The sequence below is a fragment of the Pseudophryne corroboree genome, chromosome 1, assembly GCF_028390025.1.
Source record: "Pseudophryne corroboree isolate aPseCor3 chromosome 1, aPseCor3.hap2, whole genome shotgun sequence".
NCBI lineage: Eukaryota > Metazoa > Chordata > Amphibia > Anura > Myobatrachidae > Pseudophryne > Pseudophryne corroboree.
The window spans coordinates 454,922,280-454,949,472 of NC_086444.1; the positions used below are offsets into that span (position 1 = coordinate 454,922,280).

The 27,193-nt window shown below is 46.8% G+C and overlaps 1 protein-coding gene across 2 annotated transcripts in view; it reads right to left on the reverse strand.

The window, feature by feature from the left end:
• IPO4 (importin 4) overlaps nt 1-27,193 on the reverse strand; it is a 272,271-nt gene that overhangs the window by 142,463 nt on the left and 102,615 nt on the right. For both annotated transcript variants that reach the window (XM_063913651.1, XM_063913652.1), the window contains exons 6-8: nt 10,584-10,763; nt 10,391-10,456; nt 8,645-8,746 (exon numbers count right to left, since the gene is read on the reverse strand). In XM_063913651.1, the coding sequence (XP_063769721.1) occupies nt 8,645-8,746; nt 10,391-10,456; nt 10,584-10,763 (348 nt within the window). The remainder of the gene's footprint in view (nt 1-8,644; nt 8,747-10,390; nt 10,457-10,583; nt 10,764-27,193) is intronic.

Sequence of the window (27,193 nt, forward strand, 5' to 3'; positions counted from 1 at the left end):
CAAGAGCATGTTCACTTTTCATGTGAGATGCTTCAAATCCACAGATTTGACTGGTTTTAAACCAATGTGTTTTGAGGAATCCCAGAACTACGTTGAGATCCCACAGTGCCACTGGAGGCACAAAAGGGGGTTGTATATGCAATACTCCCTTGACAAACTTCTGGACTTCAGGAACTGAAGCCAATTCTTTCTGGAAGAAAAATCGACAGGGCCGAAATTTGAACCTTAATGGACCCCAATTTGAGGCCCATAGACACTCCTGTTTGCAGGAAATGCAGGAATCGACCGAGTTGAAATTTCTTCGTGGGGCCTTCCTGGCCTCACACCACGCAACATATTTTCGCCACATGTGGTGATAATGTTGTGCGGTCACCTCCTTTCTGGCTTTGACCAGGGTAGGAATGACCTCTTCCTGAATGCCTTTTCCCTTAGGATCCGGCGTTCCACCGCCATGCCGTCAAACGCAGCTGCGGTAAGTCTTGGAACAGACATGGTACTTGCTGAAACAAGTCCCTTCTTAGCGGCAGAGGCCATAAGTCCTCTGTGAGCATCTCTTGAAGTTCCGGGTACCAAGTCCTTCTTGGCCAATCCGGAGCCATGAGTATAGTTCTTACTCCTCTACGTCTTATAATTCTCAGTACCTTAGGTATGAAAAGCAGAGGATGGAACACATACACCGACTGGTACACCCACGGTGTTACCAGAACGTCCACAGCTATTGCCTGAGGGTCTTTTGACCTGGCGCAATACCTGTCCCGTTTTTTGTTCAGACGGGACGCCATCATGTCCACCTTTGGTAATTCCCAACGGTTTACAATCATGTGGAAAACTTCCCCATGAAGTTCCCACTCTGCCGGGTGGAGGTCGTGCCTACTGAGGAAGTCTGCTTCCCAGTTTCCATTCCCGGAATGAAACACTGCTGACAGTGCTATCACATGATTTTCCGCCCAGCGAAAAGTCCTTGCAGTTTTTGCCACTGCCCTCCTGCTTCTTGTGCCGCCCTGTCTATTTACGTGGGCGACTGCCGTGATGTTTTATCCCACTGGATCAATACCGGCTGACCTTGAAGCAGAGGTCTTGCTAAGCTTAGAGCATTATAAATTTACCCTTAGCTATATTTATGTGGAGAAAAGTCTCCAGACTTGATCACACTCCCTGGAAATTTTTTCCTTGTGTGACTGCTCCCCAGCCTCTCGGGCTGGCCTCCGTGGTCACCAACATCCAAAACTGAATGCCGAATCTGCGGCCCTCTAGAAGATGAGCACTCTGTAACCACCACAGGAGAGACACCCTTGTCCTTGGATATAGGGTTATCCGCTGATGCATCTGAAGATGCGATCCGGACCATTTGTCCAGCAGATCCCACTGAAAAGTTCTTGCATGAAATCTGCCGACTGGAATTGCTTCGAAGGAAGTCACCATTTTTTTACCATGGCCCTTGTGCAATGATGCACTGATTTTAGGAGGTTCCTGACTAGCTCGGATAACTCCCTGGCTTTCTCTTCCGGGAGAAACACCTTTTTCTGGACTGTGTCCAGAATCATCCCTAAGCACAGGAGACTTGTTGTCGGGATCAGCTGCGATTTTGGAATATTTAGAATCCACCCCTGCTGTTGTAACAGTATCCGAGATAGTGCTACTCCGACCTCCAACTGTTCCCTGGACTTTGCCCTTATCAGGAGATCGTCCAAGTAAGGGATAATTAAGACGCCTTTTCTTCGAAGAAGAACCATCATTTCGGCCATTACCTTGGTAAAGACCCGGGGTGCCGTGGACAATCCAAACGGCAGCGTCTGAAACTGATAGTGACAGTTCTGTACCACGAACCTGAGGTACCCTTAGTGATAAGGGCAAATTTGGGACATGGAGGTAAGCATCCCTGATGTCTCGGGACACCATATAGTCCCCTTCTTCCCGGTTCGTTATCACTGCTCTGAGTGACTCCATCTTGATTTGAACCTTTGTAAGTGTTCAAATTTTTTTAGATTTAGAATAGGTCTCACCTAGCCTTCTGGCTTCAGTACCACAATATAGTGTGGAATAATACCCCTTTTCTTGTTGTAGGAGGGGTAATTTAATTATCACCTGCTGGGAATACAGCTCGTGAATTGTTTCCCATACTGCCTCCTTGTCGGAGGGAGACCTTGGTAAAGCAGACTTCAGGAGCCTGCGCAGGGGAAACGTCTCGACATTCCAATCTGTACCCCTGGGATACTACTTGTAGGATCCAGGGGTCCTGTACGGTCTCAGCGTCATGCTGAGAGCTTGTCAGAAGCGGTGGAACGCTTCTGTTCCTGGGAATGGGCTGCCTGCTGCAGACTTCTTCCCTTTCCTCTATCCCTGGGCAGATATGACTCTTATAGGGACGAAAGGACTGAAGCTGAAAAGACGGTGTCTTTTTCTGCAGAGATGTGACTTAGGGTAAAAAACGGTGGATTTTCCAGCAGTTGCCGTGGCCACCAGGTCCGATGGACCGACCCCAAATAACTCCTCTTCCTTTATACGGCAATACACCTTTGTGCCGTTTGGAATCTGCATCACCTGACCACTGTCGTGTCCATAAACATCTTCTGGCAGATATGGACATCGCACTTACTCTTGATGCCAGAGTGCAAATATCCCTCTGTGCATCTCGCATATATAGAAATGCATCCTTTAAATGCTCTATAGTCAATAAAATACTGTCCCTGTCAAGGGTATCAATATTTTTAGTCAGGGAATCCGACCAAGCCACCCCAGCTCTGCACATCCAGGCTGAGGCGATCGCTGGTCGCAGTATAACACCAGTATGTGTGTATATACTTTTTATGATATTTTCCAGCCTCCTGTCAGCTGGCTCCTTGAGGACGGCCCTATCTATAGACGGTACCGCCACTTGTTCTGATAAGCGTGTGAGCGCCTTATCCACCCTAAGGGGTGTTTCCCAACGCGCCCTAACTTCTGGCGGGAAAGGGTATACCGCCCATATTTTCTATCGGGGGGAACCCACGCATCATCACACACTTCATTTAATTTATCTGATTCAGGAAAAACTACGGTAGTTTTTTCACATCCCACATAATACCCTCTTTTGTGGTACTTGTAGTATCAGAAATATGTAACACCTCCTTCATTGCCCTTAACGTGTGGCCCTAATAAGGAATACGTTTGTTTATTCACCGTCGACACTGGATTCAGTGTCCCTGTCTGTGTCTGTGTCGACCGACTAAAGTAAACGGGCGTTTTAAAACCCCTGACGGTGTTTTTGAGACGTCTGGACCGGTACTAATTGTTTGTCGGCCGTCTCATGTCGTCAACCGACCTTGCCGCGTGTTGACATTATCACGTAATTCCCTAAATAAGCCATCCATTCCGGTGTCGACTCCCTAGAGAGTGACATCACCATTACAGGCAATTGCTCCGCCTCCTCACCAACATCGTCCTCATACATGTCGACACACACGTACCGACACACAGCACACACACAGGGAATGCTCTGATAGAGGACAGGACCTACTAGCCCTTTGGAGAGACAGAGGGAGAGTTTGCCAGCACACACCAAAAACGCTATAATTATATAGGGACAACCTTATATAAGTGTTTTCCCTTATAGCATCTTTTTTATATATTTCTAACTCCAAATTAGTGCCCCCCCTCTCTGTTTTAACCCTGTTTCTGTAGTGCAGTGCAGGGGAGAGCCTGGGAGCCTTCCCTCCAGCCTTTCTGTGAGGGAAAATGGCGCTGTGTGCTGAGGAGATAGGCCCCGCCCCTTTTTCGGCGGCCTCGTCTCCCGCTCTTAACGGATTCTGGCAGGGGTTAAATATCTCCATATAGCCCCCGGAGGCTATATGTGAGGTATTTTTAGCCAAAAATAGGTTTTCATTGCCTCCCAGGGCGCCCCCCTTCCAGCGCCCTGCACCCTCAGTGACTGCCGTGTGAAGTGTGCTGAGAGGAAATGGCGCACAGCTGCAGTGCTGTGCGCTACCTTAAGAAGACTGAGGAGTCTTCATGCCGCCGATTCTGGACCTTCTTCTTGTTTCAGCATCTGCAAGGGGGCCGGCGGCGAGGCTCCGGTGACCATCCAGGCTGTACCTGTGATCGTCCCTCTGGAGCTAATGTCCAGTAGCCAAAGAAGCCAATCCATCCTGCACGCAGGTGAGTTCACTTCTTCTCCCCTAAGTCCCTCGTTGCAGTGATCCTGTTGCCAGCAGGACTCACTGTAAAATAAAAAACCTAAGCTAAACTTTTCTAAGCAGCTCTTTAGGAGAGCCACCTAGATTGCACCCTTCTCGGCCGGGCACAAAAATCTAACTGGGGCTTGGAGGAGGGTCATAGGGGGAGGAGCCAGTGCACACCACCTGATCCTAAAGCTTTACTTTTTGTGCCCTGTCTCCTGCGGAGCCGCTGTTCCCCATGGTCCTTTCAGGAACCCCAGCATCCACTAGGACGATAGAGAAATGTCTTTAAAAAAACATGTAGATTAAAAAAACCAAACCCACATGAAAGTCACACAGCAGTGACTAAACTCATTGGTCCATACCCCAATATCACTTGGAGGATTTCTATGAGCCAGCTCTAGTACAGCTGAGCCCGTACATATAAGCAGTTTCCATCTTCTGCTATGTAAAACTAGTCCTTTACTCTCCATAAACGGTACTCAAGCAATATGGTATTATCAGAGGGACTGGGTACGGGATAGCATCAGTCAGGATGACAGCGGTCAGAATACAGACACCGCCATCCCAACATGCCCCCCCCCCTCATCCCCCTGCAGCCTAATCGTAACTTCCCCCCCATCCCCCACCCCTGCAGCCTATCCCTAACCCTCCCCAGCATACTTATATTTGGCACTCCTGAGCTGGAATTCTGACAGTTGTATGGATTCCGGTGTCGGAAATTATGACAGCCAGGATTACATATGTCAGGATGCCAACTACATCCCAGTTAAAGCTAGTGTCAGTACTTAAGATATAAGTGATCAAACATCCCTTTACCCAAACATGAAATCTGGGCTGCTTGTATACAGTATATATAGTATTTTTTATTCTTTTAGACCTACTCAAGACACACAGAGATAAGTCCTTCTTGCATTTAGAGTGTTTGTCATAAGGTACAAGCATGGCTAAACATCAATGGGGTATATGCAATTGCGGTCGAATTCGCGGCAATTTTCGTCGTTTTTTAATTCGACTCAATTCGACAGGTGAATCCCGGAAGGTGGCTTCCGGAATTCACCATATTCAATGAAAAACGGATTCGCCAGAGTCGCGGGCGAAAATCGGCCGATTTGGCGGATTTTGCCGCGATTTTAAAAAACGTGAAAAAAACGTGAAAAACCCGGAAAAAAAATGGCGTGAGGTCCCCCCTCCAAAGCATAACCAGCCTCGGGCTCATCGAGCTGGTCCTGGTTCTAAAAATGCAGGGGAAAAATTGGCAAGGGATCCCCCGTATTTTTAAAACCAGCACCGGGCTCTGCGCCTGGTGCTGGTGCCAAAAATACGGGGGGACAAAAAGAGTAGGGGTCCCCCGTATTTTTAACACCAGCATCGGGCTCCACTAGCTGGACAGATAATGCCACAGCCGGGGGTCACTTTTATGCCGTGCCCTGCGGCCGTGGCATTAAATATCCAACTAGTCACCCCTGGCCGGGGTACCCTGGGGGAGTGGGGACCCCTTCAATCAAGGGGTCCCCCCCCCCCCCCCAGCCACCCAAGGGCCAGGGGTGAAGCCCGAGGCTGTCCCCCCCCCATCCAATGGGCTGCGGATGGGGGGGCTGATAGCCTTTTGTGATAATAAAAAGATATTGTTTTTTCCAGCAGTACTACAAGTCCCAGCAAGCCTCCCCCGCAAACTGGTACTTGGAGAACCACAAGTACCAGCATGCGGGAGAAAAACGGGTCCGCTGGTACCTGTAGTACTACTGGGAAAAAAATACCCAAATAAAAACAGGACACACACACCTTGATAGTAAAACTTTATTACACACTACCGACACACACATACTTACCTATGTTGACACGCCGACTGCCACGGTCTCCGACGATCCGAGGGTACCTGTGAAAAAATTATACTCACCTTCCAGCGTCCAGAGATAAATCCACGTCCAGAGAGTAAAATCCACGTACTTGTTTAAAAAAAAAAACACGCAAAAACCCGCTCCATACCGGACTAGAAAGGGGTCCAATACTTTCACATCAGACCCCTTTCTCCCGAATGCCGGGACATCACGTGACTCCTGTCACTGACGTCCCTTCAGCCAATCAGGAAGCGCTACTTCCGTGGCGCTCACCTGATTGGCTGTGCGCTGTCTGTACTGTGACAGCACATCGCAAAGCCGCTCCATTACTTTCAATGGTGGGAACTTTGCGGGTAGCGGTGGGGTCACCCGCCGGTCAGCCGCTGACCGGCGGGTGACCTTACTGCTAGCCGCTAAGTTCCCACCATTGAAAGTAATGGAGCGGCTTTGCGATGTGCTGTCACAGTACAGACAGCGCACAGCCAATCAGGTGAGCGCAACGAAGTTGCGCTTCCTGATTGGCTTAGAGACCTTTCTGTGACAGCTGTCACTGACAGGTCTCATTCGTGGAAAGGTGTCCCATGTGTCAGCATGGGACCCCTTTCAGTCCGGCATGGAGCGGGTGTTCGGTTTGTTTTTTTGCCAAGTACGTGGATTTATCTCTGGACCATGGCTGAGGTGAGTATATTGATCTTTTCTTTTCAGGTATCCGTGGATTCTACATGGAGAAGAGGACCGATGTCGGCGTGTGAACATAGGTAAGTATGTGTGTGTCGACGTATGAAATAAAGTTTTACTGTCGACGGTGTGTGTGTCCTGTTTTTATTTGGGTATTTTTTCCCCAGTAGTACTACAGGTACCAGCGGGCCCGTTTTTCTCCCGCATGCTGGTACTTGTGGTTCTCCAAGTACCAGCTTGCGGGGGAGGCTTGCTGGGACTTGTAGTACTACTGGAAAAAACTATCTTTTTATTATCACAAAAGGCTATCAGCCCCCCCATCCGCAGCCCATTGGATGGGGGGGGACAGCCTCGGGCTTCACCCCTGGCCCTTGGGTGGCTGGGGGGGGGGGGGACCCCTTGATTGAAGGGGTCCCCACTCCCCCAGGGTACCCCGGCCAGGGGTGACTAGTTGGATATTTAATGCCACGGCCGCAGGGCACGGCATAAAAGTGACCCCCGGCTGTGGCATTATCTGTCCAGCTAGTGGAGCCCGATGCTGGTGTTAAAAATACGGGGGACCCCTACTCTTTTTGTCCCCCGTATTTTTGGCACCAGCACCAGGCGCAGAGCCCGATGCTGGTTTTAAAAATACGGGGGATCCCCTGTCAATTTTCCCCCCGCATTTTTAGAACCAGGACCAGCTCGAAGAGCCCGAGGCTGGTTATGCTTTGGAGGGGGGACCCCACGCCATTTTTTTTTATGATTTCACCGTTCCAGCATTAAAAAAAAAAAAAAAAAAAAATAATATTTTAAAAAATATATAAATAATATTTGTGCCTCCAAAAAAAAAAAAAAAAAGTACCTAATCCCTTCTAATATAAATAGATCTGCTATTCCCCCCCAAAAAAAACACAAAAAAAACATGTTTAAAATTTTTTTATTTGTTTTCACCCTCCAAAGTGTGGCGGATTGAAAATGACGAATTTGCTGTCTAAAAGCACTGCTGTCGAATTTCCAAACTTGAATTGAATATGCTTTGGTCGAATTGCAGCACTTGTATCATTGCAGAAAAGTCGAATTTGCAAAAAGTCGAATTTCAAAAAGTCGAATTTTGAAAGTCCGTTTTTTGGTCGGAAAGCACTGAATTGCATAGGCGATTTTTTTTTTGGTCGAAAATGACCCGAAATTCGACAATTTCGGGAATTCGACCGCAATTGCATATACCCCAATGTGTGCATACCCTAAGTCACAGTAAGTATACTGTACATACACATGTATCTGTATCTGTACAACGCAATACACATTTATTGTCATCAGAAAACAAATTTGACAGACGCAATTCCATTATACAGAGAGAGAGAGAGAGAGAGAAAGTTTCAAATCCAATGCATTCGCAGATAGGAAAGAACAACTGCTGGGGTGTTTCTTCAAGTGAACATAGTCCATCCACTGGTTTAATGCCACATATATATTATTAAACAGGGCACTCACCAGTCTTCAGGCAGTTAAAACAGCTTATTTATTTCATGGTAGACTCGCATAGTATTGCTTTTGGTGATGAAGGACAAACCATAATTAAGATGAGTGCCCTAATATAATTAAAGTTCATAGTAGTAACAGCACTCAAGAGGCATTATGCAAAACATGTACATTAGGGACATCAATGTTTTGAAGCATCCACCCTGTCATCAGGAATCACAAAAGACTTTTGTATCTTGCATGGTTGTGACAACAGGGCAGGTGCTCTAAAAAGTTGATGGCATTAAAACACAATTTGCAGAGTGCCATTACTAATATAAATGTATCTATCTATCTATATAGATATCTATATCTATCTCTAACTATCTATCTATATAGATATCTATATCTATCTCTAACTATCTATCTATCTATCTATCTATATATATATATATATATATATATATATATATATAAAAATATATAAAAAGACACATAGCAGGCATAAATGATCATAATGAAAATAAGTACCTCAAGGCAGAAGTGAATGACCTCCGCCAGGTAGTTAACAATGACTGACACTTCACTTTCTATCATCTCATCAAAAACTTCCATTGCTTCAGATGCTTGCACCTGAGAAAGAGAAAATGGTAAGACAAAAGGTCACGAAGATTCATCAAAACAATAACCCAACAAGCAGTGAAATATGAGGGGTGTTCAATAAGCTTCCTGGTTCACAAAAAGTATTATATTTACCAACAAAGTGGACATTACACTTTTTTAAAGGAGTCTATACAAAATTGCATGCGCTCAAATCACTTGGTGAAGCAGTGGGGCCAGTTCAAAGCAGGTATGTCTTCTACATGCTGGATAAGGGCCGCAACTTCAGCTTCCGGTGACTCAAAACGAATCCCACACAAAAAAGTTGCCGGCGGTCAGGTCTAGACTATACGGTGGGTGACCAAGCTCCAGGATGAGTTCATGGGCCAGAAAATCCACCACTTTTATGGACTTGTGAGTAGGTGCATTCTCGTAATGAAGAAGGGCACAATAAGAGAGTTCTTCGACGGTGCCTGGAAATGGTTTCCAGCACTTGCGGCAGACACTGATTGGCGTACCAGCCACCAGTGATGGTGCATTGCTGCACGAGTGGTGCGGTAGATACATGATCAGTCTTGGCCACAAAAACAGACATGATCTGTTTGGCCACGCTGCGCTAAAGTCGGAACTTATGTGGCGGTGCACCTCCAAGTGGGGTCCTCTGAGCAGACTGTTTGACCTCAGAATCATAGCTGTAGCTACAGGATACATTGCCACTGATGATCACCCAGAGTTTGAGCGACACGCTGGCCGTCATGTTTTGACACAGAGTTGCCCAAGCCTCCGCCTGCTCTGGAGTCAGTTGATGGGACAACCAGCATACAGAAACCTTGCTCAGGCCAAGCTTTTCTTGAATTATCAAGCAAATGGATCCCGATGAGATGCGCATCTTCCGCACGGCAGCAATGCGGACTCCCCGCTATCCATAGCTCTTACCCACACAGCATACTCTGATCACTGTATACAATAGCCATAATTGGAACTACATAAAAATTATATACATATAACTAATTACACACACATATATCTATCTATCTATCTATTGACGCTAAAAGCCTCTTAAGGCTAATATTATTAGAACACCAGTCATATGACCATTAGATAAAATCAAACATATTATCTATATCCTTCACTTTTATCTTTTTACTAAAGATACTTCAAACATGCCCCACCCTTATATTACTACGGTATTAATAGGAAAAACCATGACTTGTGACTCATTATCACAACTCACGTGCACGAATGGAGGCACAACGGTGCTTACTGACACATAACTGAACCTAAGGTTGGTAGGCAAGTACAATTTTCAGAAATAAAAGCCTTTTCTCACTTCAAAGGAATTATCAAAGACAAAATGGCTGACGATAAACCCTGCCCACAGTAACACTATCAACAAATTTGCACTAAGAATCATGTAGGGAGTATCATGTAAGCAGCATACAGTATGTGGTGCCATCATAGCAAGTTCCTTTACTGGGGAACAGGGCTAAACGTCTAAATTTGACACCTCTGCATCATTCAAAATTTGTGGGGGGGAATTCATGTATCATTTATGCTGGGCCCCATAATATCTGACGACAGCCGTGTTTGTCAATGAGAACTTTGCTACATTTAGTAGAAAGCAAACACCACCAATAATATAATGACAGAAGCAAGCAATTGGTTTTAAAAGTTTACCTCGTTGGTCTGCATTAATTGTTTGATAGCCGTTATTAACTTTGGAACCAAGGGCCTCAGTAAATTCTGTGACAAAAAAACCCGAAAACAGACAAAATAATAAAGCAATTTAATAAACTAAAAGGTCAAGAGAGAGAGCGAATGCAATTACATGTTTATCACAGAAAAAAGCAGTGGGTTGCATGGCACTTACCGTTTCATTACCAACCAGCTCATGCACTATACTGGTGACAGACTGAATGGTATAAAAAAGGACAGGCCCATTCTGAAGATCACACAGAGTTTTATTGAAAAGTTTGATTAAATCAGGGAAGTGGGGCCGGAAACTGCCAGCATTGATATCAACTGCGCAGCGAAGAAGCAAGAGACCAACCTGAAAAGAAACACGTAACACATGAAGGCAAAATACAGTTGAAATAACAAACTATAGTTAAAATCACCAAAATGTCTGAAATGAAACATGAACCTGTATGAGAGAACAAATAAGATGCATGTCAGCATCCCCAGCTTAAAGAACATGTAAAAATACTGAAACTACTCAACAAACAGTAAAACACTACCATACTGAGGGCCTAGCAAATGCAAACAATTCACACAGTACGAATCGCTGCCCAGTGTAAATGTAGTCCCTTTAACACTATAGAATAGGATTCCTAATTAATCCAAAAATGTTCTGAATATGAAAATGACAGATGTACAGTTTAAGGGGTATATGCAATTAGCGGCGAATCGCGGCAAATTATCGCCGTTTTTTAATTCGACACAATTCGACAGGTGAATTCCGGCAGGTGGCTTCCGGAATTCACCATATTCAATGAAAAACGGATTCGACAGTCCCGCGGGCGAAAAACAGCCGATTTGCCGGATTTTGCCGCGATTTAAAAAAATGGGGGGAAACGGGAAAAACCCGGAAAAAAATGGCGTGGGGTCCCCCCTCCAAAGCATAACCAGCCTCGGGCTCTTCGAGCTGGTCCTGGTTCTAAAAATGCGGGGGAAAAATTGACAGGGGATCCCCCGTATTTTTAAAACCAGCACCGGGCTCTGCGCCTGGTGCTGGTGCAAAAAATACGGGGGACAAAAAGAGTAGGGGTCCCCCGTATTTTATACACCAGCATCGGGCTCCACTAGCTGGACAGATAATGCCACAGCCGGGGGTCACTTTTATACAGTGCCCTGCGGCCGTGGCATTAAATATCCAACTAGTCACCCCTGGCCGGGGTACCCTGTGGGAGTGGGGACCCCTTCAATCAAGGGCCCCCCCCCCCCCAGCCACCCAAGGGCCAGGGGTGAAGCCCGAGGCTGTCCCCCCCCATCCAAGGGCTGCGGATGGGAGGCTGATAGCCTTGAGTAAAATGACAGAATATTGTTTTTTCCAATAGTACTACAAGTCCCAGCAAGCCTCCCCCGCAAGCTGGTACTTGGAGAACCACAAGTACCAGCATGCGGGAGAAAAACGGGCCCGCTGGTACCTGTAGTACTACTGGAAAAAAAATACCCAAATAAAAACAGGAGACACACACCGTGACAAGTACAACTTTATTACACACTGCCGACACACATACATACTTACCTATGTTGACACGCCGACTGCCACAGTCTCCGACGATCCGAGGGTACCTGTGAAAAAAATTATACTCACCTGCCAGTGTCCAGAGATAAATCCACGTCCAGAGATAATCCTCGTACTTGGCAAAAAAAAAACACGAACACCCATACCACCGGACTGAAAGGGGTCCCATGTTGACACATGAGACCCCTTTCCACGAATGCCGGGACATCACGTGACTCCTGTCACTGAGGTCCCTTCAGCCAATCAGGAAGCGCTACTTCCGTGGCGCTCACCTGATTGGCTGTGCGCGTGTGACCTCAGACAGCGCATCGCAAAGCCTCTCCATTACTTTCAATGGTGGGAACTTTACGGGTAGCGGTGGGGTTACCCACGGTCAGCCGCTGACCGCGGGTGACCTTACCGCTGACGCAAAGTTCCCACCATTGAATATAATGGAGAGGCTTTGCGATGCGCTGTCTGAGCTCAGACGCACACAGAGCCAATCAGCAGAGTGCAAGGACGTTGCACTCGCTGATTGGCTGAAGAGACACTTCTGTGACAGCTGTCACGGGGGTGTCTGCATTCGTGGAAAGGGGTCTCATGTGTCAACATGGGACCCCTTTCAGTCCGGTGGTCGGGTGTTCGTGTTTTTTTTTTGCCAAGTACGAGGATTTTCTCTCTGGACGTGGATTTATCTCTGGACACTGGCAGGTGAGTATAATTTTTTTCACAGGTACCCTCGGATCGTCGGAGACTGTGGCAGTCGGCGTGTCAACATAGGTAAGTATGTGTGTGTCGGCAGTGTGTAATAAAGTTGTACTTGTCACGGTGTGTGTCTCCTGTTTTTATTTGGGTGTTTTTTTCCCAGTAGTGCTACAGGTACCAGCGGGCCCGTTTTTCTCCCGCATGCTGGTACTTGTGGTTCTCCAAGTACCAGCTTGCGGGGGAGGCTTGCTGGGACTTGTAGTACTACTGGAAAAAACAATATTCTTTCAATTTTGACAAGGCTATCAGCCCCCCATCCGCAGCCCTTGGATGAAGGGGACAGCCTCGGGCTTCACCCCTGGCCCTTGGGTGGCTGGGGGGGGGGACCCCTTGATTGAAGGGGTCCCCACTCCCCCAGGGTACCCCGGCCAGGGGTGACTAGTTGGATATTTAATGCCACGGCCGCAAGGCACTGTATAAAAGTGACCCCCGGCTGTGGCATTATCTGTCCAGCTAGTGGAACCCGATGCTGGTGTATAAAATACGGGGGACCCCTACTCTTTTTGTCCCCCGTATTTTTTGCACCAGCACCAGGCGCAGAGCCCGGTGCTGGTTTTAAAAATACGGGGGATCCCCTGTCAATTTTTCCCCCCGCATTTTTAGAACCAGCTCGAAGAGCCCGAGGCTGGTTATGCTTTGGAGGGGGGACCCCACGCCAATTTTTTTCTGAATTTTACCATTCCATCTAAAAATAAAATAAAATATTATTTTAAAAAATATATAAATAATACTTGTGCCTCCAAAAAAGACAAACCAAGTACCTAATCCCTTCTAATATAAATAGATATGCTATTATCAATAAAAAAAAAAAACACAAAAAAAACCATGTTTTAAATTTTTTTTATTAGTTTCACCCACCAAAGTGTGGCGGATTGAAAATGTCGAATTTACTGTCTAAAACCACTGTTGTCGAATTTCCAAACTTCAATTGAATATACTTTGGTCGAATTGCAGTACTTGTATCATTGCAGAAAAGTCGAATTTGAGAAAAGTCGACTTTCAAAAAGTCGAATTTTGAAAGTCCGTTTTTTGGACGGAAAGTACTGAATTGCATTGACGATTTTTTTTGGGGGGGCGAAAAAGTCCCGAAATTCGACCGCAATTGCATATACCCCTAAAGCTCTACAATGGAAAGGAATCTGAAATCTCTCTCTTCTATTAGTGAACACCAAATAAATACGACTTGGTCAGAGAGACCGTTAAGAAAGACCACAAGTAGAAACTGTGACTCATTAAATTGAAAGGCTGAAGTATTAACAGCAAAGGAAGCCATGCCAAGCCTCACTAGGGAGTACATGGGCATACTTACCTACTTTCTTTAAATGTACGGGAGGCTTTTGAATTTTTGGCAGCTCTCTCAAACTAAAGAGGGGGCATTCAATTGTTTAATGGGAGCACTAAACTGCAACTGTTTGGGCTAAACCTGACTAAACTTCTAGGCGCAACGCAAAAAGTGCCATTTGGGTGTCAAACGGGTCACGTTTGGCACATTTCTACTACTCAATACGGAGGGCTGCAAGCAGAAAATAAGAATTTACTTACCGATAATTCTATTTCTCGGAGTCCGTAGTGGATGCTGGGGTTCCTGAAAGGACCATGGGGAATAGCGGCTCCGCAGGAGACAGGGCACAAAAGTAAAGCTTTCCGATCAGGTGGTGTGCACTGGCTCCTCCCCCTATGACCCTCCTCCAAGCCAGTTAGGTACTGTGCCCGGACGAGCGTACACAATAAGGGAGGAATTTTGAATCCCGGGTAAGACTCATACCAGCCACACCAATCACACCGTACAACTTGTGATCTAAACCCAGTTAACAGTATGATAACAGCGGAGCCTCTGAAAAGATGGCTCACAACAATAATAACCCGATTTTTGTAACTATGTACAAGTATTGCAGATAATCCGCACTTGGGATGGGCGCCCAGCATCCACTACGGACTCCGAGAAATAGAATTATCGGTAAGTAAATTCTTATTTTCTCTATCGTCCTAGTGGATGCTGGGGTTCCTGAAAGGACCATGGGGATTATACCAAAGCTCCCAAACGGGCGGGAGAGTGCGGATGACTCTGCAGCACCGAATGAGAGAACTCCAGGTCCTCCTTAGCCAGGGTATCAAATTTGTAGGATTTTACAAACGTGTTTGCCCCTGACTAAATAACCGCTCGGCAAAGTTGTAAAGCCGAGACCCCTCGGGCAGCCGCCCAAGATGAGCCCACCTTCCTTGTGGAATGGGCATTTACATATTTTGGCTGTGGCAGGCCTGCCACAGAATGTGCAAGCTGAATTGTATTACACATCCAACTAGCAATAGTCTGCTTAAAAGCAAGAGCACCCAGTTTGTTGGGTGCATACAGGATAACAGCAAGTCAGTTTTCCTGACTCCAGCCATCCTGGAACCTATATTTTCAGGGCCCTGACAACATCTAGCAACTTGGAGTCCTCCAAGTCCCTAGTAGGTGCAAGGCACCACAATAACCTGGTTCAGGTGAAACACTGACACCACCTTAGGGAGAGAACTGGGGACGAGTCCGCAGCTCTGCCCTGTCCGAATGGACAAACAAATATGGGCTTTTTTGAGAAAAAAACCACCAATTTGACACTCGCCTGGTCCAGGCCAGGGCCAAGAACATGGTCACTTTTCATGTGAGATGCTTCAAATCCACAGATTTGACTGGTTTTAAACCAATGTGATTTGAAGAATCCCAGAACTACGTTGAGATCCACAGTGCCACTGGAGGCACAAAAGAGGGTTGTATATGCAATACTCCCTTGACAAAGTTCTGGACTTCAGGAACTGAAGCCAATTCTTTCTGGAAGAAAATTGACAGGGCCGAAATTTGAACCTTAATGGACCCCAATTTGAGGCCCATAGACACTCCTGATTGCAGGAAATGCAGGAATCGACCGAGTTGAAATTTCTTTGTGGGGCCTTCCTGGCCTCACACCACGCAACATATTTTCGCCACATGTGGTGATAATGTTGTGCGGTCACCTCCTTTCTGGCTTTGACCAGGGTAGGAATGACCTCTTCCGGAATGCCTTTTTCCCTTAGGATCCGGCGTTCCACCGCCATGCCAACAAACGCAGCTGCGGTAAGTCTTGGAACAGACATGGTACTTGCTGAAGCAAGTCCCTTCTTAGCGGCAGAGGCCATAAGACCTCTGTAAACATCTCTTGAAGTTCCGGGTACCAAGTCCTTCTTGGCCAATCCGGAGCCATGAGTATAGTTCTTACTCCTCTACGTCTTATAATTCTCAGCACCTTAGGTATGAGAAGCAGAGGAGGGAACACATACACCGACTGGTACACCCACGGTGTTACCAGAACGTCCACAGCTATTGCCTGAGGGTCTCTTGACCTGGCGCAATACCTGTCCCGTTTTTTGTTCAGACGGGACGCCATCATGTCCACCTTTGGTATTTCCCAACGGTTTACAATCATGTGGAAAAAACTTCCCGATTAAGTTTCCACTCTCCCGGGTGGAGGTCGTGCCTGCTGAGGAAGTCTGCTTCCCAGTTTCCATTCCCGGGATGAAACACTGCTGACAGTGCTATCACATGATTTTCCGCCCAGCGAAAAGTCCTTGCAGTTTTTGCCATTGCCCTCCTGCTTCTTGTGTCGCCCTGTCTGTTTACGTGGGCGACTGCCGTGATGTTTTTCCCACTGGATCAATACCGGCTGACCTTGAAGCAGAGGTCTTGCTAAGCTTAGAGCATTATAAATTTACCCTTAGCTCAGTATATTTATGTGGAGAAAAGTCTCCAGACTTGATCACACTCCCTGGAAATTTTTTCCTTGTGTGACTGCTCCCCAGCCTCTCGGGCTGGGCTCCGTGGTCACCAGCATCCAATCCTGAATGCCGAATCTGCGGCCCTCTAGAAGATGAGCACTCTATAACCACCACAGGAGAGACACCCTTGTCCTTGGATATAGGGTTATCCGCTGATGCATCTGAAGATGCGATCCGGACCATTTGTCCAGCAGATCCCACTGAAAAGTTCTTGCGTGAAATCTGCCGAATGGAATTGCTTCGTAGGAAGCCACCATTTTCTACCAGGACCCTTGTGCAATGATGCACTGTTTATAGGAGGTTCCTGACTAGCTCGGATAACTCCCTGGCTTTCTCTTTCGGGAGAAACACCTTTTTCTGGACTGTGTCCAGAATCATCCCTAGGCACAGCAGACGTGTCGTCGGGATCAGCTGCGATTTTGGAATATTTAGAATCCACCCGTGCTGTTGTAGCAGTATCCGAGATAGTGCAACTCCTACCTCCAACTGTTCCCTGGACTATGCCCTTATCAGGAGATCGTCCAAGTAAGGGATAATTAAGACGCCTTTTCTTCGAAGAAGAATCATCATTTCGGCCATTACCTTAGTAAAGACCCGGGGTGCCGTGGACAATCCAAACGGCAGCGTCTGAAACTGATAGTGACAGTTCTGCACCACGAACCTGAGGTACCCTTAGTGAGAAGGGCAAATTTGGGACATAGAGGTAAGCATCCCTGATGTCCCGGGACACTATATAGTCCCCTTCTTCCTGTTCGTTATCACTGCTCTGAGTGACTCCATCTTGATTTGAACCTTTGTAAGTGTTAAAAAAAAATTTTAGATTTAGAATAAGTCTCACCTAGCCTTCTGGCTTCAGTACCACAATATAGTGTGGAATAATACCCCTTTTCTTGTAGTAGGAGGGGTAATTTAATTATCACCTGCTGGGAATACAGCTTGTGAATTTTTTCCCATACTGCCTCCTTGTCGGAGGGAGACCTTGGTAAAGCAGACTTCAGGAGCCTGCGAAGGGGAAACGTCTCGACATTCCAATCTGTACCCCTGGGATACTACTTGTAGGATCCAGGGGTCCTGTACGGTCTCAGCGCCATGCTGAGAACTTGTCAGAAGCGGTGGAACGCTTCTGTTCCTGGGAATGGGCTGCCTGCTGCAGTCTTCTTCCCTTTCCTCTATCCCTGGGCAGATATGATCTTATAGGGACGAAAGGACTGAGGCTGAAAAGACGGTGTCTTTTTCTGCAGAGATGTGACTTAGGGTAAAAACGGTGGATTTTCCAGCAGTTGCCGTGGCCACCAGGTCCGATGGACCGACCCCAAATAACTCCTCTTCCTTTATACGGCAATACACCTTTGTGCCGTTTGGAATCTGCATCACCTGACCACTGTCGTGTCCATAACATTCTGGCAGTTATGGACATCGCATTTACTCTTGATGCCAGAGTGCAAATATCCCTCTGTGCATCTCGCATATATAGAAATGCATCCTTTAAATGCTCTGTAGTCAATAAAATACTGTCCCTGTCAAGGGTATCAATATTTTTAGTCAGGGAATCCGACCAAGCCACCCCAGCTCTGCACATCCAGGCTGAGGCGATCGCTGGTCGCAGTATAACACCAGTATGTGTGTATATACTTTTTATGATATTTTCCAGCCTCCTGTCAGCTGGTCCTTGAGGACGGCCCTATCTATAGACGGTACCGCCACTTGTTTTGATAAGCGTGTGAGCGCCTTATCCACCCTAAGGGGTGTTTCCCAACGCGCCCTAACTTCTGGCGGGAAAGGGTATACCGCCCAAAATTTTCTATCGGGGGGAACCCACGCATCATCACACACTTTATTTAATTTATCTGATTCAGGAAAAACTATGGTAGTTTTTTCACATCCCACATAATACCCTCTTTGTGGTACTTGTAGTATCAGAAATATGTAACACCTCCTTCATTGCCTTTAACGTGTGGCCCTAATAAGGAATACGTTTGTTTATTCACCGTCGACACTGGATTCAGTGTCCCTGTCTGTGTCTGTGTCGACCGACTAAAGTAAACGGGCGTTTTAAAACCCCTGACGGTGTTTTTGAGACGTCTGGACCGGTACTAATTGTTTGTCGGCCGTCTCATGTCGTCAACCGACCTTGCAGCGTGTTGACATTATCACGTAATTCCCTAAATAAGCCATCCATTCCGGTGTCGACTCCCTAGAGAGTGACATCACCATTACAGGCAATTGCTCCGCCTCCTCACCAACATCGTCCTCATACATGTCGACACACACGTACCGACACACAGCACACACACAGGGAATGCTCTGATAGAGGACAGGACCCACTAGCCCTTTGGAGAGACAGAGGGAGAGTTTGCCAGCACACACCAAAAACGCTATAATTATATAGGGACAACCTTATATAAGTGTTTTCCCTTATAGCATCTTTTTTATATATTTCTAACGCCAAATTAGTGCCCCCCCTCTCTGTTTTAACCCTGTTTCTGTAGTGCAGTGCAGGGGAGAGCCTGGGAGCCTTCCCTCCAGCCTTTCTGTGAGGGAAAATGGCGCTGTGTGCTGAGGAGATAGGCCCCGCCCCTTTTTCGGCGGCCTCGTCTCCCGCTCTTAACGGATTCTGGCAGGGGTTAAATATCTCCATATAGCCTCCGGAGGCTATATGTGAGGTATTTTTAGCCAAAATAGGTTTTCATTTGCCTCCCAGGGCGCCCCCCTCCCAGCGCCCTGCACCCTCAGTGACTGCCGTGTGAAGTGTGCTGAGAGGAAAATGGCGCACAGCTGCAGTGCTGTGCGCTACCTTTAGAAGACTGAGGAGTCTTCTGCCGCCGATTCTGGACCTCTTCTTATTTCAGCATCTGCAAGGGGGCCGGCGGCAAGGCTCCGGTGACCATCCAGGCTGTACCTGTGATCGTCCCTCTGGAGCTGATGTCCAGTAGCCAAGAAGCCAATCCATCCTGCACGCAGGTGAGTTCACTTCTTCTCCCCTAAGTCCCTCGTTGCAGTGATCCTGTTGCCAGCAGGACTCACTGTAAAATAAAAAACCTAAGCTAAACTTTTCTAAGCAGCTCTTTAGGGGAGCTACCTAGATTGCACCCTTCTCGGCCGGGCACAAAAATCTAACTGGCTTGGAGGAGGGTCATAGGGGGAGGAGCCAGTGCACACCACCTGATCGGAAAGCTTTACTTTTGTGCCCTGTCTCCTGCGGAGCCGCTATTCCCCATGGTCCTTTCAGGAACCCCAGCATCCACTAGGACGATAGAGAAATTATGTTAGCGTGCCCATCAACAGAAACAACTGAATAGCTGCCGGCGGGCTGGCACGGGTGCAGGGATGATGACAACTGAATCACTCCCAGAGAAAGTAGGCCAGTCCCTCACATGGCGCTCACTTCCTGAGTGAAGTGTGTGGTTCAGGGGCTTGATGAATCGCATGGCAGCCTAACTACTGGCAGGTGACATGGAATATTTGCTGAATGCAAGAAACTGAATTTCTGAGATGGTTTTGATATGTTTATTCGCAGAGCACCAAAATATTCCAAAGTTGCAGATAGTAGGGAAAACAGTGTACATAAAACAAGACAAAAGAACTCTCACAATTTGGCAGGAACTGATGTGAAGGATTACACATTCCCAGTCCTGTACTGCACAATAAAATTGGTGCTACATAAATATATGTTTAAGATTAAATACAAAATAAAGGCCTAATCAGGAATTAGGAGCAGAGTGTGTTAATGTAATACCGCAAAAAGATAGCAAACCATTTTCTGTAAGTAAACAAGAGGTTAATGTTGCCTGAAGTAGACTTTTAAGACCTGCTTTGTGTCACCTAGCCTTGGGGGTATATTGAATAAGAGTCAGGTCCATTCCGACATGCAGTTGTCGGAATGGACCCGACAACCCCTATTCAATGGACAGCCAAATCCGACTGTCGGATTTGGTTGTACCAGGGGTCCTGTCCTGCCACTGCTGTCAGCGGCTGCCGGGTGCGCTGACAGCAACGGCGGGGGGAGCTGGGCTGCTGGGTGCGGCGGTGGGAGCTTCCAGCGGCGGGGCAGCCAGAGGAGGGTGATGTCTGTGGCGGCGGGGGGAGGCGCGGCAGGGAGAGAGGTGCCTGGCCGGGGATGGCCGTCGAGGTACCTCTCATCCCCGCTCCCCGTAGCCCGCTGCACCACTCCCAGTCTCCTCACCTCAATGCGACTTGTTTTCAAGTCGGATTGAGTTTGTCGGAAACAGGGCTAAAACCTGTCGGGTTTGGCCCCGCTTCCGACAATGCACGCTGATCCGACAGCATTCCGACAAGTCGGGTTTCCCGACTTGTCGGAATAAACGGGGCCCTAATGAATAGGCCGGAACCCCTTCCGACCTAAAACTGTCGGAAGCTGCCGTCTTTCCGACAAGACGGCAGCTTCCGACAGTTATTGAATATACCCCTTGGTGTTTATATAGAAATTCTTGAGTGTCCTGACAAGCAGGTAACTATGGTTTATTGCACAGACCCACCACACAGATACTGGAAGATTGGAGTCACAGAGTAACAGGTGTGGTTCCTCCAAGAGCAGACATGTTCTTGTTTATAGATAAAAACAGAATGGTTTCGTTTTTTTGTTTTTATAATCCATGTTGGGTAAATGATTGTACTAATTTGTAACTAATGGAACCAGCCAAATGGTGTAAGGAGCTATGTAGACATACATTCCCAAGAAAGCCATAAATTAAAATTATTTTTCCTGTCCCAATATATAAAGAGCAACACCAAAACTAACAAAATATTGCACAAACCAGTTACCCCTCAATAGTTTTGTTAACAAATGGAAAAAGTAGACTATAGAGTTTCACGATAGTCTTCTTTAGACTTTTCAAATTGAGACCAACTTTTTTGCATACAAATTTGGCCCTATACCCAATGCCAAATGGTTGACTTACAAGACTGGAGCGAATCTCCTCGGTTATTCATGATACCCCGACTCAATTTGTTCAGGTTTGGTCACCTTGGACCGCCTACAATGCGGCTGAACCTCCACTGACAACCATTTGATCTCACTTTGCAGATTACCAAACTACACTGATGTAGCACATACACCTCAACTGGCTACCCCTTCCTTCTTCTTTACCTCTGTCTCTTCGATTCTTTGACTCCCGATTCTCTCCCTCCCCCATTCATATTCTCTCTCCTCTTATCTCTGTCTTTATACACTCCTAAAAGTTCTATGTGTATTCTTTTTTATTCTATTATGCACTTTTCAGGTTGCTAACCAGTCTACTCTTCTTTATATAGACAAAATGTTATATTATGTTTCATTATTTTGATATGTTACACCTTTACCGATTTTTATTTTTATTGATATCTATTAGGCCTCGATCTCAGCTTAAATTTGCCAATATTGTTTTGTTTAAGGTCCCTTTTTTTCTGATCTCTATGTTGTCAGATTTATTGGGTGTAACCTTTTTCTGCCTTACCTAATAAAATATTCCTTCAAAATAATTTACTAATTAAAATCAAAGTTTTTTTTTAATCAAATGCATTTGAATATGTCTGGTTTTTAACTCTGATAAGAGCTGACGCAGACATCTCAGGTATCATAGTTGGAAGACCAGGAATACAAAATGAGTGTTATTTGCAAGCAACCTGCAAGTTTTGATTACAAATCCAGCTGTATTAATTAGTGATGAGTGGGTTCGGTTTCTCGGAAACCGAACCCCCCCGAACTTCACCCTTTTTACACGGGTCCGAGCCATACTCGGATTCTCCTGTATGGCTCGGGTAACCCGAGCGCGCCCGAACGTCATCATCCCGCTGTCGGATTCTCGCGAGATTCGGATTCTATATAAGCAGCCACTCGTGCATTGGAAATGTTAGGGAGAGGACGTGGCTGGCGTCCTCTCCGTTATTGTTGAACTTGATTGTGCTGTGCACTATTGCTTAATTGTGGGGAGGGCTGGGGAGCAGCTGTATATAGGAGGAGTACAGTGCAGAGTTTTGCTGATCAGTGACCACCAGTTATCCGTTCTCTGCCTGAAAAAAACGCTCCATATCTGTGCTCACAGTGTGCTGCATATATCTGTGCTCACACTGCTTAATTGTGGGGACTGGGGAGCAGCTGTATTATATAGCAGGAGTACAGTGCAGAGTTTTGCTGACAGTGACCACCAGTATACGTTGTCTGCCTGAAAAACACTCCATATCTGTGCTCAGTGTGCTGCTTTATTGTGGGGACTGGGGACCACCAGTATAATATTATATAGGAGGAGTACAGTGCAGAGTTTTGCTGACCAGTGACCACCAGTATATAATATATAGCATTACGGTACAGTAGGCCACTGCTGTACCTACCTCTGTGTCGTCATTAAGTATACTATCCATCTACATTCTATACCTGTGGTGCATTTTAGTTTTGCAGTTTGCTGACACAGTGACCACCAGTATACTATATATAGCAGTAGGAAGGCCACTGCTGTACCTACCTCTGTGTCGTCATTCATTAAGTATACTATCCATCTACATTCTATACCTGTGGTGCATTTTAGTTTTGCAGTTTGCTGACACAGTGACCACCAGTATACTATATATAGCAGTACGGAAGGCCACTGCTGTACCTACCTCTGTGTCGTCATTCATTAAGTATACTATCCATCTACATTCTATACCTGTGGTGCATTTTAGTTTTGCAGTTTGCTGACACAGTGACCACCAGTATACTATATATAGCAGTACGGAAGGCCACTGCTGTACCTACCTCTGTGTCGTCATTCATTAAGTATATTATCCATCTACATTCTATACCTGTGGTGCATTTTAGTTTTGCAGTTTGCCGACACAGTGACCACCAGTATACTATATATAGCAGTACGGTACGGAAGGCCACTGCTGTACCTACCTCTGTGTCGTCATTCATTAAGTATACTATCCATCTACATTCTATACCTGTGGTGCATTTTAGTTTTGCAGTTTGCTGACACAGTGACCACCAGTATACTATATATAGCAGTACGGAAGGCCACTGCTGTACCTACCTCTGTGTCGTCATTCATTAAGTATACTATCCATCTACATTCTATACCTGTGGTGCATTTTAGTTTTGCAGTTTGCTGACACAGTGACCACCAGTATACTATATATAGCAGTACGGTACGGAAGGCCACTGCTGTACCTACCTCTGTGTCGTCAAGTATACTATCCATCCATACCTGTGGTGCATTTCAGTTGTGCGCAGTATATATAGTAGTAGGCCATTGCTATTGATACTGGCATATAATTCCACACATTAAAAAATGGAGAACAAAAATGTGGAGGTTAAAATAGGGAAAGATCAAGATCCACTTCCACCTCGTGCTGAAGCTGCTGCCACTAGTCATGACCGAGACGATGAAATGCCATCAATGTCGTCTGCCAAGGCCGATGCCCAATGTCATAGTAGAGAGCATGTAAAATCCAAAAAACAAAAGTTCAGTAAAATGACCCAAAAATCAAAATTAAAAGCGTCTGAGGAGAAGCGTAAACTTGCCAATATGCTATTTACGACACGAAGTAGCAAGGACCGGCTGAGGCCCTGGCCTATGTTCATGGATAGTGGTTCAGCTTCACATGAGGATGGAAGCACTCATCCTCTCGCTAGAAAAATGAAAAGACTTAAGCTGGCAAAAGCACAGCAAAGAACTGTGCGTTCTTCTAAATCACAAATACCCAAGGAGAGTCCAATTGTGTCGGTTGCGATGCCTGACCTTCCCAACACTGGATGGGAAGAGCTTGCGCCTTCCACCATTTGCACGCCCCCTGCAAGTGCTGGAAGGAGCACCCGCAGTCCAGTTCCTGATAGTCAAATTGAAGATGTCACTGTTGAAGTACACCAGGATGAGGATATGGGTGTTGCTGGCGCTGGGGAGGAAATTGACAAGGAGGATTCTGATGGTGAGGTGGTTTGTTTAAGTCAGGCACCCGGGGAGACACCTGTTGTCCGTGGGACGAATATGGCCATTGACATGCCTGGTCAAAATACAAAAAAAATCACCTCTTCGGTGTGGAATTATTTCAACACAAATGTGGACAACAGGTGTCAAGCCGTGTGTTGCCTTTGTTAAGCTGTAATAAGTAGGGGTAAGGACGTTAACCACCTCGGAACATCCTCCCTTATACGTCACCTGCAGCGCATTCATCATAAGTCAGTGACAAGTTCAAAAACTTTGGGTGACAGCGGAAGCAGTCCACTGACCACTAAATCCCTTCCTCTTGTAACCAAGCTCCTGCAAACCACATCACCAACTCCCTCAGTGTCAATTTCCTCCTTACCCAGGAAAGCCAATAGTCCTGCAGGCCATGTCACTGGCAAGTCTGACGAGTCCTCTCCTGCCTGGGATTCCTCCGATGCATCCTTGAGTGTAACGCCTACTGCTGCTGGCGCTGCTGTTGTAGCTGCTGGGAGTCGATCGTCATCCCAGAGGGGAAGTCGGAAGACCACTTGTACTACTTCCAGTAAGCAATTGACTGTCCAACAGTCCTTTGCGAGGAAGATGAAATATCACAGCAGTCATCCTGCTGCAAAGCAGATAACTCAGGCCTTGGCAGCCTGGGCGGTGAGAAACGTGGTTCCGGTATCCACCGTTAATTCAGAGCCAACTAGAGACTTGATTGAGGTACTGTGTCCCCCGTACCAAATACCATCTAGGTTCCATTTCTCTAGGCAGGCGATACCGAAAATGTACACAGACCTCAGAAAAAGAGTCACCAGTGTCCTAAAAAATGCAGTTGTACCCAATGTCCACTTAACCACGGACATGTGGACAAGTGGAGCAGGGCAGACTCAGGACTATATGACTGTGACAGCCCACTGGGTAGATGTATTGCCTCCCGCAGCAAGAACAGCAGCGGCGGCACCAGTAGCAGCATCTCGCAAACACCAACTCGTTCCTAGGCAGGCTACGCTTTGTATCACCGCTTTCCAGAATAGGCACACAGCTGACAACCTCTTACGGCAACTGAGGAAGATCATCGCAGAATGGCTTACCCCAATTGGACTCTCCTGGGGATTTGTGACATCGGACAACGCCAGCAATATTGTGCGTGCATTACATCTGGGCAAATTCCAGCACGTCCCATGTTTTGCACATACATTGAATTTGGTGGTGCAGAATTATTTAAAAAACGACAGGGGCGTGCAAGAGATGCTGTCGGTGGCCCGAAGAATTGCGGGCCACTTTCGGCATTCAGCCACCGCGTACAGAAGACTGGAGCACCACCAAACATTCCTGAACCTGCCCTGCCATCATCTGAAGCAAGAGGTGCTAACGAGGTGGAATTCAACCCTCTATATGCTTCAGAGGATGGAGGAGCAGCAAAAGGCCATTCAAGCCTATACATCTGCCCACGATATAGGCAAAGGAGGGGGAATGCACCTGACTCAAGCGCAGTGGAGAATGATTTCAATGTTGTGCAAGGTTCTGCAACCCTTTGAACTTGCCACACGTGAAGTCAGTTCAGACACTGCCAGCCTGAGTCAGGTCATTCCCCTCATCAGGCTTTTGCAGAAGAAGCTGGAGACATTGAAGGAGGAGCTAAAACAGAGCGATTCCGCTAGGCATGTGGGACTTGTGGATGGAGCCCTTAATTCGCTTAACCAGGATTCACGGGTGGTCAATCTGTTGAAATCAAAAACTACATTTTGGCCACCGTGCTCGATCCTAGATTTAAAACCTACGTTGCATCTCTCTTTCCGGCAGACACAAGTCTGCAGAGGTTCAAAGACCTGCTGGTGAGAAAATTGTCAAGTCAAGCGGAACATGACCCGTCAACATCTCCTCCTTCACATTCTCCCGCAACTGGGGGTGCGAGGAAAAGGCAAAGAATTCCGAGCCCACCTGCTGGCGGTGATGCAGGGCAGTCTGGAGCGAGTGCTGACATCTGGTCCGGACTGAAGGACCTGCCAACGATTACTGACATGTCGTCTACTGTCACTGCATATGATTCTCTCACCATTGAAAGAATGGTGGAGGATTATATGAGTGACCGCATCCAAGTAGGCACGTCAGACAGTCCGTACGTATACTGGCAGGAAAAAGAGGCAATTTGGAGGCCCTTGCACAAACTGGCTTTATTCTACCTAAGTTGCCCTCCCTCCAGTGTGTACTCCGAAAGAGTGTTTAGTGCAGCCGCTCACCTTGTCAGCAATCGGCGTACGAGGTTACTTCCAGAAAATGTGGAGAAGATGATGTTCATCAAAATGAATTATAATCAATTCCTCCGTGGAGACACTCACCAGCAGCAATTGCCTCCACAAAGTACACAGGGACCTGAGATGGTGGATTCCAGTGGGGACAAATTAATAATCTGCGAGGAGGGGGATGTACACAGTGAAAGGGGTGAGGAATCGGAGGATGATGATGAGGTGGACATCTTGCCTCTGTAGAGCCAGTTTGTGCAAGGAGAGATTGATTGCTTCTTTTTTTGGTGGGGGCCCAAACCAACCAGTCATTTCAGTCACAGTCGTGTGGCAGACCTTGTCGCTGAAATGATGGGTTCGTTAAAGTGTGCATGTCCTGTTTATACAACATAAGGGTGGGTGGGAGGGCCCAAGGACAATTCCATCTTGCACCTCTTTTTTCTTTAATTTTTCTTTGCATCATGTGCTGTTTGGGGACAGTTTTTTTGAAATGCGATCCTGCCTGACACTGCAGTGCCACTCCTAGATGGGCCAGGTGTTTGTGTCGGCCACT